Source organism: Lissotriton vulgaris, chromosome 1_1 (assembly GCF_964263255.1).
Source record: "Lissotriton vulgaris chromosome 1_1, aLisVul1.2, whole genome shotgun sequence".
In the NCBI taxonomy this organism is placed as follows: Eukaryota; Metazoa; Chordata; class Amphibia; order Caudata; family Salamandridae; genus Lissotriton; species Lissotriton vulgaris.
In genome coordinates this window covers 1398479590-1398497444 of record NC_141685.1, presented here as the reverse complement: position 1 = coordinate 1398497444, position 17855 = coordinate 1398479590, and the positions used below count along the sequence as shown (strand labels likewise).

The 17855-nt window shown below is 42.6% G+C and overlaps 1 protein-coding gene across 1 annotated transcript in view; it reads left to right on the top strand.

Annotated features, from left to right (window-relative positions):
• The window catches only part of CPED1 (cadherin like and PC-esterase domain containing 1), a 349963-nt gene that overhangs the window by 309150 nt on the left and 22958 nt on the right, over nucleotides 1–17855 (top strand). The window contains exons 12-13 of the mRNA XM_086967003.1: nucleotides 5554–5641; nucleotides 7379–7525. Of these exons, the coding sequence (XP_086823129.1) occupies nucleotides 5554–5641; nucleotides 7379–7525 (235 nt within the window). The remainder of the gene's footprint in view (nucleotides 1–5553; nucleotides 5642–7378; nucleotides 7526–17855) is intronic.

Below are 17855 nucleotides of genomic sequence, written 5' to 3'. Positions count from 1 at the left end.
GTATCTGGAAAAAACATACGGAATGGTAGTTTGCACTTTCTTTGCCAAAACAAATTGTATTGAATTTCAGCATAGATACATGGACCGGTGGAATGACATATAAATGAAGAAAGGTCCGGTGGGCCGACATATAAATGATGAATATAATTTCAAAAGAAACACAAACAAAAGAAAACAACTTTGCATATGGCCCTACCCTAGTACCCATCCCCATTGTAATTAAAAGATACATAACATGTATATTAATTAGGGCATTTATTCCGTACCCTCCCATCCCCTTCTCCTCTTGTGAACATCCGAATCTCACCATCTACCAATTGTCCAATTGATCGGACAGGTTCCAGCACGATACCTCTGTACTCCGCCCATCAAAGCCAAACTTGGGGTGTTTCTGCAGACAACCCCTTTGCTTATATACTGACACCTATAAGCCCATGCAGTGATTCATCCCTCTCTTCGAGACCGCAAGGGAGGGGGGCCTCGGCCTTCCAGCCCTAGATATGTCTTGCTTCGCCTGAGTAGGCCCCAAAAACTGTCGCTATACCTTGTATCTGTTACCACCCAGACTATCCACGACATGCAGAATATGTTTCGGGTCCATTAGAAGACCCACCCCGCCGAGGCAAGATGTAGCCCCGCGTCAGAAATAGTCTAGTGAAGGGCAACCCCACAATGTATGTAAAAGCAATCACCCCATACGAGATAAACGATGGCATGTGTAGTACATTCTATGAAGGTTTCCAGATTGTTTTGTTTCAACAGTTTGGACTTGTTATCCTTTTTCGTTTGGATTTTGGGAGGAATGTGGTTTCCTGCTGGACATGTCATATTGCAGCCCCTTCCTAGAGACAGTGTCTACAACCACCCCACACCCATTCATTACAGGCACCACTAGTCAGGTGACCCTGCCAATAAAAGGGTCTGGGCGCACATGCTCTGGGCTAGTTATCACCCATAACGCTAGTTTCTGTGTGTTCTTTTTCATTCTAGCATGTGGGCCTAAGGGCCCACTACTTTACAGTCATCATGCAGTATGGGAAAACTGCGACAGCTAATCTTACCTAACCGGCAAAACGACCCTTGTTAAAATGCCCGCAGCCCAGTGAGATGCAAAAGTATGTCCTGAAAATAGGACAGATCAAACACAGCTGTGGTTTTTACTTGCTAGAATGCTATTTAAGTATGTGAGCCCGTGCCTCCCTAATAGACTTTCATTGTGCGGTGACAATGGCATGTTTTTTGTCATATCAGGGCCGATGTTTACGCCACATGGTCGTCCAGCTGCTGCAGTTTTGCAAAAGATGAGACTGTCCACCTGTCAAGCCTCATTCCGGGGACAATTGCATTCCTGGCCTCAGTGTACTGGGAGATGTTTGTCAAGTTACTTCCTGTTGTGTTAGAGTTCCTGCCTCAAGTCTCATTTGTGTAGAAACAATGGACGGACTATTGTGCAGAGTATGCAGATGCTACTGAGTATCTTGTTCTGCTAATTTGCTGTGTGGCCATTTTTTTGTCATGGTGTGATCATGGTGCAGTTGGAATCCTAACTTTACTACTACTAAATGCCTTTTGTGAATACCGAAAGTCATGAAGTTAGGATTTTGTCTCAGTTTAGTAGTTGTAAAGTTAGAATTCTTAACTTTACTACTACTATTTACCTTCTGTGAATACAGAAAGTCGTAAAGTTAGGATTGTGTCTCAGTTTAGTAGTAGTAAAATCAATGGCAACAGTCCTATTGGTCAAACATCTGGAAGAACTTTTATTGGAATTCGTCTATGCAGAAGTACTGTTACTAGGGGATTTCAACATCAGAGACCTGGCTTCCAATGTCCATTCAGTTACCAAAACTAAAGAGCAAGAAGTCATGACCATTTTTTTAACCAAATACAATTTACGTTCTGTGAAGCAAATCACATTGGAACAGGATCCTGGTGCCCATCTGTTGCCAACATTTAAGAATCTTTCGAACATTGACTATAGTTTTTTATTACCATCTCTGGCAAATAAATTAATCATGATAGAATTACCCACTCGTACCGAGAGCAACCATAACCCTTTGACTGTAACAATGGACCTGCAAATGCCTGCCGCTGCCGAAATAACTGAAGTGGGGCATTCAATGCAGGTCAAACTCCACACTCTAGTCAGACTAATTAAATGGGACTCTTCGGGTTCTGATAAGGTGGGCACCTGACTCATGGGAACAACTCCAAATTTCACGCACAATGCTCCCACAGACTTCCATCACTGGTGGGACAACACCATTGTCAAATTACGAGACTAGGCCCTGAAGCTCACCACAGACACCCCAGGCCTTACCCGTAGCAGATTTTTGACTCGGTGTTAGCCATCCAAAGAAGAGACTTAAGCAGGGCTGTGCACCTGCACAAATCGAAAGGCACAGAGCACTCTTCTAACAATATGGCCTTACTGCGTAAAGCCTACAAAAAATTATTGTGGGAAGCCAAGAAACAAAAAGAACAGAATGACTGGCTATCGATATTTGCCCTGTTAAAGGGAAAAAACCTGACCCAGTTTTGGAACCATATAAACAAACTTCGTTCCTCCAATAAGAGCAGCAGGAACACGGTCCGTGAAGAAGATTGGTCCCAGCATGTGATTCAACAATACTGCTGTGATACCCTGATCCCTGTGGAGGGCGAAATTAGAGATCGTGTCGATACTACGCAGATAGAAACCCATGAGCTGACTACTCTGACTTAGGTCTCCAAGTACTTGGAAGCCATGAAAAACAATGGTGCTCCCGGGCCCAATGGCCTTCCATCTGCGGTATTCAAATGTGCACTGGAAGATTGGGCTAATCTTTTATTCCCCTTATACAACAACGCGTTTACTACCTATTGGTTACCAGACTCATGGAAGGGTTCGATCTTAGGCCCAATTTTTAAGAAAGGAGATCCCTCTCTCCCAGCTAATTATCGACTCATTGCCCTATTAGATCTTGAGGGCAAGTTATATGTCCAGTGTCTTCTCAGGTTGCTAGAAAAATGGGTAGCGGAAAACAACATTCTACCATACTTTCAAACTGGGTTTTGATCCTTGGCCTCCACAATAGACAACATCACCACTCTAGCCATCCTGAGTCAAAAAGCAGCGCAAAAAAATCATCCCCCCTTTATTGCTGCTAAATAGACTATAGCGCTGCCTTTGATAAAGTGTCTCGCAACACCTTATGGAGGAAATTAGACAAGTGGGGGATCCCTCAGAGTCTGCTAGGAGCCCTTATCTCCTTGCATAAGAACACATGGGTACGTGTCAGATCTGTCCCAACGACAGTCTCTGCTAAAATTCCAACCTCAGATGGCCTAAAGCAAGGTTGCGTTCTCGCCCCCCTCTTGTTCAACCTTTACACCGCCGACCTGGGAAGATTCCTGGAAAAAAGCAATCTCCTTCCGCCAAAACTGGGCCTAGCAAAAACGAACCTGCACATTTTGCAATATGCCGACGATATTGTTATAATGGACCAGGCAAAATCTGGCCTTCAACGAGCCTTAAGCAGGCTCCACAAATATAATACTGCTCCAAAAATCAACCAGGAAAAGACAAAGGTTTTGATATTCGGCTGTTGCAAGTACAAGAAAAGTTTAAGGTGGAACATTGGGCCTGCAAAGATCAAAACAACATCAAAATACAATTACCTGGGGGGTCTGGTTTAGCGAGTCTTCCAGACCATCAGTTCACCCTGCTGCCTTGAAAAAGAAAGCTGGAGCAATAACATACTCTCTGACTGGACTCAACCAGTCCCTGAGTAGTCCTTCTGCAGAACGCATTCTGAAGGTGATTCCTGGCGCATGCTCGGCCAGTCTCGTTCACGCCCAAATTTTCATTTATAAAAAAATCTTCCATTTTCTGAATTTCATCCACAGGGCAAGACTATGACTGGAGCTGGGCCTTCAAAGACAATCTATTTTCTGTGAGGCTGATACCATGAAATACTTTATAAGGACACTAAATGCCACAGAGAACACCCTTAAAGCCCGGTTAAAAGAAACTCTTGCCAGCTCTGGGAATCCGTGGAATCGTCAAATCATAAAGGCCATAAGAACACTAGACATCGACAACTCATTGCTAACCGCAGACACTATACCATACACAGTCTGGAAAAGGGTTATCAATAAGCAGGTCAGACAAATTTCCTACCGGATGGACATCCAGGTTCTAAAAACATAAATTATCCTGCTTTCCTGGAATAACTCATACCTCCCTGGGGTACCTCAATCTTACCTCCTGGAAAATCTGAACGCAGTGGCCCGGAAGAAACATAATGTTCTCTTAGGTCTGCGCTCCACTGCCTTCAACCGATGGGCTCCAACAAGTGAGGAGGGGGCCTGCAGACTGTGCAACTACAGGTCTGAATCATGGTTGCATCTTCTGTGCTGTTGTCTCGCCCTTGATGCTCCCAGAAGACTTCTTTTAAAACCCTTATATTTAAAATGTGGCATCAGAACATGGTGGGAGGCATCGGCTCTTTGCTTTACTTCCTTAGACACTCAAGTGCTTGTAAGGACTGGAAAATATGTGAGACTCCTGGACAATCTCTTTTTACCCTCTCTGGCCCCTGCCCTTCCAGTTCCTCCCCCTCAAAAACTTACCACTGACTTTTTTTGCCCCCTGTCCTACTATCCCTGTACTAATTAATTTTATTCTTGCTCTGGAAACCTGTTACGTGATTATAGTGGTAACTACAAGATTGCCTTGTTAGTTATATGTATATGAACTTAAACTTGATGGTTTTCTTAGTTTTTGCTTTTAACGTGGTAACTGTGCTATGATGACACTCTATTGCAATGGTTTTAATTAACTGTGCTAATTTAATAAAAAACCTACAAACCTAGTAGTAAAGTTAGAAGTCTTAACTTTACTGTTACTAAATGCCTTCTGTGAATACCAAAAGTAGTAAGTTTAGGATTTTATCTCAGATTAGTTCTGTGAATCGCCCCTAATGTTAACAACAAAAAGTTCCATGCACCCTCTTTTTCTCTTTAGAAGGGTGCAACACAGGCCCAACGAGTTGCCTGCGTAGTGCAACAGGTGGGATCAAGGCTTTTCCAAGGCTTGCAGCTGATTAATTTACTGACCCTTTGAAATCACTCATAATACCAACCAACTTGGCAGAAATGTGGGGATACACTGGGGCATACCACTATCGGGGCCAGACCCAGGGACATAATACCACCCTTGTATTCCATCTCTTCATGCATGCACATTTTGCTATACATTTTAAAACTGTGATGTGGGGCGTGTCATAGTCAAAAGTGAAACCCATGTCAAAATAAGACTAATGATCATTTCTATACCTGTGACACTATGTAATACATATTCTTTTGAATTGTTCAGTTTCACCTACCTGCACAGCATGCTGACACCCCCCAGCTCCCCCTCCCTACACACAGACTTGGATTGTTCTTTCGAAAACTCCAGAAATAACTAAACAAGTAGAAGACTCGTACATTACGTAATTGAATTCAAAAGCAAGATGCATTTTACAAATTGGGCAGTGGCGCAATTATGATTTTTTTGGTTTTCATTAGGGGAAATCTTTTGAATATCCTGGTAATTATAAAATCCATAGGAATGGGTTTCCATCAGCCAGTGGACGGACTACGTTCTTTGTCTCCGGTAGGTAACCAATGCCATTCTTTTATTACATACCACTGCTTAATTCCGATTGTGCAGAGTTGAAATTCTGATTTGTGTGAAGTCTATTGCATCCGGTAATTTTCAGGTGTTGTAGAGTCCACGTTCACTGAAAAATATCAGCAGGTAAAACCGAATCGAATTTTAAGGGAATTTATGGATTTTGGGTCAGTAAGTAGCAAAATCTACCTTTCCCCCCCATTGATAGGTAGAATAATTTCTGAACCCAAGGCTAGTAGATTTTATTGAGGGTGAAAAATTCTGCTGCCCTCAAGGGGATTCATAATTGAATCTTACGCAGGTTTTCCCTTCCTGCCAGTAATTCACTATGACAATCTAGGATCATAACCTGGTCTGGACACAGTTATTTACAGAGCTACGGCCCTTGGTACACACCCCGTCTGCTCCTGGGGGCCATAAAACGGCACCAGTGGGATCCTGAAACTTTTGGCCGGAACAACTTGGACCCAGCCCCTTTGACTTCACCAGGTGTCTTCGTCAGTAGAGGTGCCACGGTGAGCATTCGAGGTTGTACCTCATACTTCTTAAGGAGTGGGAGTACCATTTTGAATTTATCGAAGACAAGTGTGGGCAAAATAAATCAAATACTGCGCAGTAGATTCTGGAAATATATTCTGGGGCCCTCTGGTCAGTCACCTATCAATTTTTCATGATCAGTTTTATGAGCATTTCTCATAATGCAGTCAACGTGTCATACAATGAAGCTTTTGCTCTGAATGTATAGATTACAACCAAACAGGATTTTGGCAGAGCAACATTTTACAGATATAGCATCAAGTTCATGAAGGAGACAGTCCTCCCACGCACCTCGTCATTGAGCAGAACAGCCTCTAATGCAGTAGTACAATATCCGTGGTCCCCAGAGTTGTCCATATTTCCCCCTATACAGCACGGAGAAAATCTGTTTTTGAAGTGAAACATTGCAAGCAGTTACATCAGGTGCCCTATTCCATGCCCCACCATTGCACCCTCTTAATATTAATTCCAAGCAAGGATTTAAATTGTACCAATCTGAAATGTGCCAAGATTACTTTCTCCTTTGGTATCAACCGGTCAGTGTTTTATCGTGTTCTCTTTACTTGGTAGATGTTAGGTCTTCCTCATTAACTGATTAAAGACCTTGGTTAAACATGGTTTAAATACAACAGGATTTTTACATTCATTGTACAGATGATGAAGTAGTTTCAAAACATTGTTTGAACCTATTGTTTGCAAGAGTAAGATCTTATCTATTATATTATTTTCTCTAATTTATTTTCTTGTGGCCATTGACAATACTAACTCCAAAAACCAAGACAGCAGTGCTTGCAAAGACACTGTTTGTCCCTTAGCTCTTCTTTTCAAGCCTGTTGTAAGATACATTTGTTCACAGTAAGATTTGACTACATATTGCTCACTGGTGCAGATTATATGACAGGCATTGTGGTGCCCCAGCGTACAATGGCATAACACAAAATGATGGGCCACCACACACTGTGATGAAGGGTCCCTGAGTCTACCAAATCTCACAGACATAAATTGGCCTTGGGCTGAAAGTGCCCCTCCCCTCAGATCTAGGGCAGGCGCCCCTTTGCATCTCAGGGGTCTGCAATATGCTACTGCAACCATAGCCGCAATGCAACTCTTCACTTGAAAATAATTTTATCATATTTTTATTAAAGGTGCCCTCACTGCTGTTATTGTGAATTATTTTTGCAGGCTGAAGTTCGACACCTGTGGGATGAGAATACAATGATTCTTGATAAAGCAAAGCTTTTGGGGTACGAAGTGATTGATACGCTCAGCATCACGATGGGTCGCTACAAGGAATTTCTGCCAGGATCGTGTGGCTGCCATTTCCACGAGGTAATACCCAGCACTCTTCACTCGTTCTCGTTGTGTGTCATGAACGCACACTCAGACAAACTTGGTTTAACTAGGCAACTGGGTAACTAGGCAAGAAGGTAGTCCAAGCTGTAGGTGCAAGCTGGTCCACAGATGAATCGAGAGGTAAGCCAGTTTCGAGGACATCCATTCTATCAGACCTCCATGACTGAGGTCAGTGGATTCGAAGCATGAGGTGCCAATCATGATATCCACCTTCTAGTTCTACTCTCTCTTAATAGATTGCATACGGGGTGTGATTGATGACAATAGAATATATTTACCTTTCCCTATCATTCTCCTGGCCCCATCGCTGAATGAAGGTTCAGCACTAGATGCACAACTAACACCTCTTGGGGTTCGCGTTTGATTTGACAATTTGTCCCAATTACATCTATGCATTATGGATGTCACTGATTTAGCAAGTTATGCCCAGGTGTTCTGATTATAGCTGAGCTCCCTGCATTCATTAGAATTTAAATCAATATGGACTCTTATCCTTAATGTTCATACTCTCCACCCACCTCAATACCAATAAGCTAATATCCACTAATAATTTTGGTCTTGATGTAGTTCATCATGAGCTGATGGGCGCAGTTATAAGAAGAAAGAGCATCATGTGAGCTCTGAGGATGTCTGGTCTAAAAGGAGAGTTTTTTTTTTGCAGATTTATATAGCGCAAACTCGACCCGAAGGTATTGAAGCACTTTACATGAACACTGGTTACGTTACACAAGGACACATTTATTTTTTTGGTAGGCAGGGGGGGATTAAGTGATTTGCCCAGAATCACAGGATGTGGACATGACCCAGAGGCTTGAACCTTGGTTTCCAGCACCAAAGTCGGCAGTCTAGCCGACGGGCCACATCCTTCCCCCGATCTCTCTTTAGAGAGGTAACTGCAAACGTTATCCTCTCAATTGCGTGGGGAAATTATCTATTGTTATTTAAAAAGTTGTCCATGCCACACAAACTAAAGCTGAACAACCTCTGTGCCCAAATTACCTGCCTAATGCTTCCTATTACTGCAGTCTGCTTCTCAGCCCATCAACAATCTTGTCTACACATGTTCTACTGCTGTCACAAAAGAATTGGGTCAGGTGTGCACCATCCTAAATCACAACAGTTAAACTAAGGGATCTAATAATCACCATAAAGCATTTGTATTTTATAACAGTAAAAATTACAAGACAGAAAAAATCAGTCGATATCCTTCAGAATCTGAGAATCTTCATTTCATTTTATTCTTCATATCATCACAATGAAAACAGCCGGCACGTGTTTTGTAAGTACTAGATAAGTACCATAACTTTCTCAAGGCTGTAACATAAGATAAAACCAATATATATACAGCTCAAGTATAAATACATGTGTACATGTCTAAAAAACAAGAACAAAGTAATGATGACGCATCAAAATTTATAAAGTGAGGAAAAAGTTATAGTGAAAGAACCAGAAAACACAAAACCCAAGAGAAGATAAAATTGCTGTGGGTCAAAAACCCCAAAGTGAGGGGGGAAAAAAAATTATATAGTAATCTAAAGTGCCATACTAGAGTCATCTATTAGAGAAAGGGAAGTGGACGTGCCAGATATCCTAAATGCTTATCTGACACAAATACCTTGTGCAGAAAGTTAACGCAACATGCAAACATAGTATAATAAGCCATCCCCATGTGTATCTAGATACACATGGGGACAGCTTATTATACTATGTTTGCATGTTGTGATTTAGGATGATGCACGCCTGACCCAATTCTTTTGTGATATGCATATGCTGAGTTTTTCTTCTCAACATTTGGTCACCCCTGGTAGTGAGTGACGTGGGTTTTTGTTGCACTCCGCTAGTATCATTACACTAGTTTAGTATTTATTGTCCATTAACTGCCTTCGACTATACATGTTTTTGTGATAGTGCGTATATTCATCTTAGAGGGACATCACTACCTTCTCTTTTTTTCTCTATGTTCTACTGCTGTATTGAAAAAATGAGGATCTCCAAGCCTTGAATTCCAACTCTAATGCCAATTAAGTGTGTCAAAGTGAGCACTGCGTTTGTGTCAGATTGTATTCCTAGGGCCATGGGCAAGGTCCATCTTCCCGTATGACAAGTAAACATTCAAAACAAAGTGGAGCTAACATTTTTGAATAATTAATATGGTCACATTACATGAGGTTGAACATTATTTGTTCACTTAAATGAATTATAAAAATGCATAATGAGTTGCTGTCATAAGATGCCTCTTTTAATCTTTGTGCATATCTTAGTCAGTCTTTTTTAATTACAGTCAGCACGTGTTTTGCCCTCTGATGGCGCACAGGCCAGGGCCTTTTCCAAGGCCAGTTATTGTTTTCTTTGCAATGGTCAAAGGAAACTTGTTTATGGCTAAAATCAGTCCAGGGAGAATGTGAAAGGGCTTGCAATCAATGCTTCTGTGAGCTGTGACAATGCCCTGTGTGCTTCCATGCGGAAGCGGTCTGGTAGAGGTGACCATGGCGCACAGGAACGGAGTCTTCTGGACGGCATATCTTTGGTACTTCAGCAAAGATGCAGTCTGGTACAGGTGACTAACCAGCAGGCCTCAGTGAATACCTTTCCTGAGTTTCTTAGGTGCCTCTAGCACACGTATGCCACGCAGTAGACTTGTGTCCTGTACAACCTACCAGGCTGCTTCTCCACTGAAGCACACAATGTATAGTTATATCTTACAGACGAACCGATAGCAAGTCGATTCAAAGTCTCCTTACACTGATTATAACCATGAAGAGGTTTTCCTTGACCATTGGAAAGAACACTATACCCTGCCTTTCAAAAACTCCAGTAGAGCGCACCGTCAGGGTGCTGGTTGTAATTCAAACAAACTGACTAAAAACAAGCACAGAGAATAAACCAACCATGTTATATCAACAGACCACCAAGAGTTCTTAAAACTGATTTACCTGAAACAATATTGTTCAGCGTAACGCACCGTATTTTTATTAATGAATTAAAGGTGTCAGCATTCCAGTTTGATCTGAACTTTTACATGCTGTACAGCTTGCTCTGTTAACAAAAAATATTTTAGTATGGTATAGCGTACTCCCTATCGGCAAGTGCCTAGGACAATGGTGGCCTCATTGAGCGCAAGAGGTGAGTTATAAATGTGGTTTTCAAAGGCCTGGAGACAAAATATTATTTACTGGGGTAACTTACCGTGTAGATGTTTGACACAAGTTAGTGAAGTGTCTTTGTGGTACTTTGCGATGAATGTTGATGGCGGTGGGGAGAAACATAGAGGCATATTATCAAGGGGGTTTATCTCCGCTTTTTTGGCTTTAAAAGCCAAGAAAGCGGAGATAAAATTATCTACCTATTACCTAGCTGTCTCTAACACTAGTTAGCGACAGCTAGTAGGAGATAGCGACCATCTTGGGCCCCGCTTTGCATGTCAGTGATATTTATCACTAATGACATGCAAAGTGGGCGTGCCAAGATGTTAGCGACTGGAAACAGTCGCTAACAGCGCTATCTCCTATTACCAACTTTTGGAGATATTCGCGCTAAGCGCGAATATCTCCAAAAGCTAACTCTTGCTCCTGAGCAGTTCTTAGCCATGTTATCCAATGGTAGGTGGATAACATGGCTAAGAGCATTAGCTCGGTAGTGCATGAATATCGCTGACTTTTCAGCGATATTCATGCATTTCGGCCGATTTTGATCGCTTAGGAGATAAACCTTGATAATAGCAAGGTTCCTAAGCGATAAAAATCGCCGCAGCTCGGCGATAAAAATATCGCCGCTAAACCAACATAGCGATAATTATCGCTAGTTGTTGGTAATATGCCCCATAGAGTTTTGTGGTCCACATGCAATGGTGAGCTCGTTTCTTGGATCTAAAAGTTAACCTTCCTATTAAAGTGGAAGATATGAGAATATTGGTAAACAAGTAAAGAATAACACCTTAGGAGTCAATATTTACTTGATGGAATAGAGCGTAGAATGCTGTTAACACCGAAAATGGTTAGTTATAGGCGTTTAAAACCTTTCTTTTCCTGATATGGAGCCTTAGGAACAAACATCATATTAAAGACTGCTTGGTGGGAACTGTGGACAGGATGGCAGCCATATTATCTAACCAATAATGGGTGTAGAAGTGGTGAGTAAGTCGTAAATTGAAGCCGAGCAGCACTGCCATAGAGCCTCAAACATGTGGTGCAGCCTCTCACAGCCAGAGCGGGCTTTGGATGTAGGGATACAGCCAGTCAGGCACTTTTGACTCAAACTGTGCCGCCTCAAAGTTGCATGTGCTTCCACCTCTCATGGCTCAGCTGAATGGACACTGCGCAAACCGCCATATTGTCCAGAATAGAATTTGTGGGCTGTTTCTACCAAGAGGGGTAAACAGGTTAATTGTGTATGACTAGCACTTACATAGTGCACTCCACCACAATCATTTACTGGGCTGCAGAATCTAGTAGGAGGTCAAAGTCAACGAGCTCTAAGGATACTTATGTACAAAACAGCAAGAATATGCTTACTGGCAGAAGTGGCATGAAGATGGTCACTGCCTCGGGATTCTTCTTGGGGTATCAGTTTCTGAGCCCCATTGTGCTTGAGGACCAGAGTTGTAATAAGACAATGAACACTGTGGAAGAAGATGGTGAAAACTATCAGATTCGACTATCAGAATTTTACTGCCATTTTTTCACACAACATTCACACCGCTATTATGACTTTTTACACGTTTACAGAGAATGCCTATTCTAATGTCAAGAAGGTGACCTATGCCGTTGGTACTACTCTAGTCTCTCTAAGGCACCCTCAACAGGGTTGTTATGACCCATTTCAGAGGGCCACTGGGCAGTCAGGGACTACTGATCTCAATCATAGGGATGAAGGCTTTTTACTGCTGCTACCCCAGGGCCTCACATACTATGGATTTTGAAGAGGTGGCGTCAAGAACTACCCAGCCAGCACTTGACTTTCAGTGGGAGCGTCAGTTGAGCAGTCCAAGGTTTCTTGGGGGGCAGTAGGTGCAATGCAAGCAAAGGTGCCAGAGTCAAAATTCAAATAGTGACCCCAATAATCTGACTGTAAAGTCCAATGCTTGCTGTTGGTAAGAAGATATGGATTTATTGCACAAGCAAAGTAAAATGCAGAACACCAAATGACACACAAGTCAAGCACTCTGGGTCCTCCATCACCCTTCTCAATAAAAGAAGCGTGTCACTTGTGGGTTACTCGTGGTGAACCCACAGGTGCTGCCCATACTAGCAGTGCACAACAAAGTGTCATTTTGGTCCTGAAAGTTTAGCTCACTATGAAGCTAATACACCAAGTTCCTGCAAGTCTCAAACGGCCTGTCTGCCATGCACCATGTCTTCCCCAATGTCTTCGGTGGCAATGCCCAGAGGCAGTCGCAGTCGGTGATGGCTTCCAGGTGTAGCAGGTGGCTTCTCCTTCACGGTTCATGCAGATAAGGTTATAGGGCGGCGGCGGTGATGCAGGGTGGGTTTTGCTGTTTATCTCGAGTCCCATTGATGGTTGAGGGGACTCCTCTTATACCGGTGATGGCCCAATATTCCTAGTTCCCCATTTCTTATATGCTGAGGGGACAGGCAACGGCCCCAAGATGTTAGATGTACCCAGCTATGGCCCCAATGGTTTCACTTTAGTGAGCGACTGTCTCAATGGCCCTAGTGGCTCCTCCTGGCATAAGGGGGTCACAGGCAAGAGTGATGGCAAAACAATGTTGCTTTAAAGGGCAACGTCTTAAAAATTCATGGCAGCCCCAACGGGAATGACCGACTTCTGGAGGCAGGCGGGTGACTCTCTCTTCCAATGACAGTCCCAAGTGGACCGGCTACCTCACACTTGACTCATCTGTATCCGCTTCTCAGGATAACTGCTGGCCTCACTCCCTCCAGGCTGTCTCCTCCTTCCATCCATTACAAACAAATCTGGAGGTCAGACAAAGGACGGAAGGGGAGCAAAAAACTAGTTACATACCACACAACAAGAGTGCAATAACCCAACAGATATGCTCAATAGATAAGAAAGCAACCTTTACGAAATAGTCGGATTTCCATCAACTGCCAAGAGAGGCCAGTGTCATCACTTGGATACCCTTCCTTCCTACCACATCACCTCTTGATCACAGAGGGGAATCATGTGGTTCGGATTTCGTACAGATCATTGAAATCACAAAAAGAGGAAGTATAGAAGAAGGGTGAAAAGAATGACCAGCTTAGTCACTTATTTCAAGGAAGTAAACATAGGATATCTATTTAGTTGGGTGATGGATAATATTCGTGCAGTGCAAGTGAGTGAGGCTTAAAAAGGATTTGGAAGAAAAAATACTTTTATTACAATATTTCTCCCAATCCTGTTAAAAAAGTGCAAAAGCGGCTTTAAACAAATAGGCTACTTGTCAGAGATGGTCGACTAGTTTCAGCCTGATAGCCACTTGTCCAGGCTTTCTTCAGGACCTAAGCTTTGTATAGCTACAGCATTCTTATATTCGTGCAAATGTGCATTAAATAATTTCAACCTTATACATAATACCTCGCTACAAGCAGGGTGGTCTTCACACCTGTAAGAGATAGCGACATAAACACATGTTGTGAAATATTGTAGCAGTTTCACATCCTTGCCCTGACGCATAAGCCATACTGTCATTGGATGGCTATTACTGAAATAACAGATACACTCACCTGTCTTGTATGAGGTACAAGCCTCACCTCACCTGGTATAATTTTTTATAAATGATACATAATGGGAAAAAATAACAACAAAAGCAAACAACACTAGCAAAAGCGTTGAACTTCAAAGCAGTCAGACTAACTGTTCTAGCTCCATTTTAAGTAAAAGTAGGAAAAGTGGTGGACTTTGGAGAGTTAGCTTCACTATTTCTACTCCAGGGGCAGGGGAAGTGTTGGACTTACTATACCCATTCCAAAATAAGCAACAGTTGGGAAAGTGTTAGATTTCAGAAGCGTTAGATTTACTATTCTCGCTCCAGTCTAAGCAATAGTAGGGAAATTGTTGGACTATGAAAGGGTTAGATGTACTACTCCCAATCCAACGTAAGAACAATCAGGGAAAGTGTTGGAATATCGAGAAGTTTGATTTACTATTCCCACTCCAATCTAAACAACAGTCGGGAAACTGTTGGACTTTCGAGGGGCTGTTATGACTGGATTTTCTGAGTAGATGGGATCAGCCCCTAGGGGCCCCTCCAACCCAGCCAGAACGTAATCACATCCCTCCTCAGGACCAACTATCCAGGCACCTGAGTACCTACCTGAGGATGGGGAACTCGCAATATACAAGCTCATATTATTAAAAACACCACTAAATCTATAGGGATACTAAGAATACTCACTGATTACTAGGGATATCCATACCCTACACCACACTTATATTCACATCAGTTGGTCTCGCGGCCACTCAGACCCAGACCGGTCTACCCTAGGGCAGGTATTGCGCACAATCCGGTGCGACTACACATGGGCCTGCAGAACCCAATGCTCCCTTTTCCAAACGATCAACAATCCTGTCGATCTCCACGCCAGTGTCCCCCCTGGCGCTCTCACTTATTCAAGCCACAATCCTGTGGGTATCAGCGCTGGTAATCCTCCCCAGCGTTCTCACTAACGCCGCATATCAACGACGACCACATTCCTATGAACACCTATATATATATATATATATATTGGGAAGTCTCTTCACTAAGGGTCTGCTACTACAATAATAGGAGTTAGCCAATTAATATTATATGTCTCCTATTCTTGGCATCATAGGTCCACTCACTCCCTATTTATGTGATCACCACTTACCTGATTGGGATTACTCATCCATTCATGCAAACACTAAACACCTAGGAGCGTTGTTTACCTGGATTGAACAAGAATACAAGAGATACACGCCAGTTTGTTACAAACTGGGGGGTTATTTTATTACAACAATATAAACATCTACACAGATCTGACAAAGACTATAGGTAGAACACACCGCTGAAAGAGAAAAGATTAGCAATGCAAAAGCCTAGGGAATAAAGATAAGATTAAGATGCAAGTGTAAAGTAAATTAATATAACAGGAACGCCTTCACCTTATTAGTGTGTAGTCTTGTTCTAGCTGTCATCTGGGTTCCTCTCTCGTCTGTGCCTTGGCTCATCTCAGACTCCCTCTCTCTCCTGCACTCTTGGGTACACCTCTGCGCTGATCACTCTGTCTCTGGACTCCTCTCCCCCACGCGAACTGTCTCCACCTTCCAGCTTCAATCTTAATGGTTCCTGCCGCTCTGATCACCGTTCATTCCACTAGCTTATTCACTCTGTCTCTGCGCCAATGTCCAATTAACTCCATCTGCTCCCATAGGTTAGTCCACGATCTCTCCTCCGTCTCTTCTAAAAGGCATTACTTCAGACTCCAGCTATTCACACCTCCTCCTGATAAGCAACTGCTTCTGACTGCTTCCTTCAGTTCCAGCTCACTATTCAACTCAGCTCTTCTCCAGCTTGAACCCTCTCTCTCTGCCAACTCCACTCCACTGCTTTCCACTCCTCCACCTTAACACGACCCTCTGGCTTCGCCACCTTCACTCGACTGCCACTCTACTCGACTCGACTCTCTGCTTGACTCTCTGCTTGACTCTCTGCTTATCTCACTGGCTCCGCCTCTGCACTTCACTGATATAGAATGCTGTTTCCTCATGGAAAGTTCCAGCCAGCAGCTTCCTCCCACCAATCCCATGCACCAGGCTCCTCGCGCTAGACGCTCCCACAGTGACCAGTCTGCTTGTTTCGTCTAGAGACCTGAGCCCGGGAACAATTCCTGATTAGATTCAGCTCTGGCCGGTTCTCTCCGGTCCGCTTGGGGCGAACAATAGTTATAACTATAAACTTTGCCTTTGCCCTGAAAAGCCTCTCAGCTTCATCAAGATGGAGTCCCTCTAGCTCTAGGCCTGTAGGCCTGAAAGGGGTGAAATGCTCCTTAGCTCTGTCAGAATACCTACATAAACCATACCAAGGTGTCTAATATGTCAAAGCCAATAGGCAATAGACAGGTTAAAGTCAAGAATAAAGGCATATTAAGCAGCTATCCTCTTCTAGATCTGGAAAAAAGGCTTAAAAGGGCCAACACAGGCTAAGAATACCTATACTAGATGCGAGCAAGATTAATGATCTATATCACTGCTAAATAAAGCCAAAAACGCTGTCATTACATTCCACCCTTAGATCCTTATCTTGCGAGCATCAGTAAACAACAACATCCATATAAACAAACATCAACACAATCTATCCAATACAGGCTAGGAATACCTATCCTAGATGTGAGCAAGATTAAGATCTATATCACTGCTAAATAGAGCCCAAAAAACTCTGCCATCCACCCTTAGATCCTTATCTTGCGAACATCAATAAACAATAACATCCAGATAAACAAACATCAACACAATCTATCAACAAATCAAAACCTAAAAAACTCCCTAAAAACAATGACAACTCAAGGAAATTCCACCTGAAACTCAATGGTAGGGAATAGAAACCTAACAACCAACTGAAAACAAATCAAAGCACCCTTGCATATCTGAGATTGGATCTGATAACAACAGAAACTAACCAAAGCATCCTCAAACTAAATGTGCCTCAACTTCTAGTGATAACTGATGAAATCTAGTGATGTAGGGACTTATGTGTTGAATGAAAACAGCAAGGGGCCTAAATGGGGCCTACTTCGGACAACTTAAGCCTAAATGAGGCCTACCTACTATTGTCAACTTAAGAACTAAATGTGTTTCAACTCCTAATGAGAAAACAACAAAGGGCCTAAATGAGCCCTACCTACTATAGGCAACTTAAGCTAATGATGACTCATGAAACTATTGGTGTAGGGGCTTGTTTGTGGGATGAAAATAACAATGGGCCTAAATGAGGCCTACCTACTGACATTTGTCAATTTAAAGTGAAATCTGAGAAATAGACATGACAAACTGTTTCAAGGTCTGGGCAAACATTAATACATAATCATACTAAAAGACACACCACCCAGAACAATCCAAAGTTTAAGGTAACCACCCTTTGATCAATCAAGGTGAAAATGTAAGAACAGTAAAAAAACAACCCCATTTCTACAAGATAGCTGGTGTAACATCAAGCTTTTAAATCACACTGTGGAACACATGTGTGCACCACCATTCAAAAAAAAGTCCTTCATTGGCAAAAACTGTTTTGAAGAAAATAGGAAAACTATAATAGGTGACATTTTTTTTTTTTTTTTTTTTTTTTAAAGTGGGGCCTGCTCGTAGTGATGTCAACAACAAAAATGCA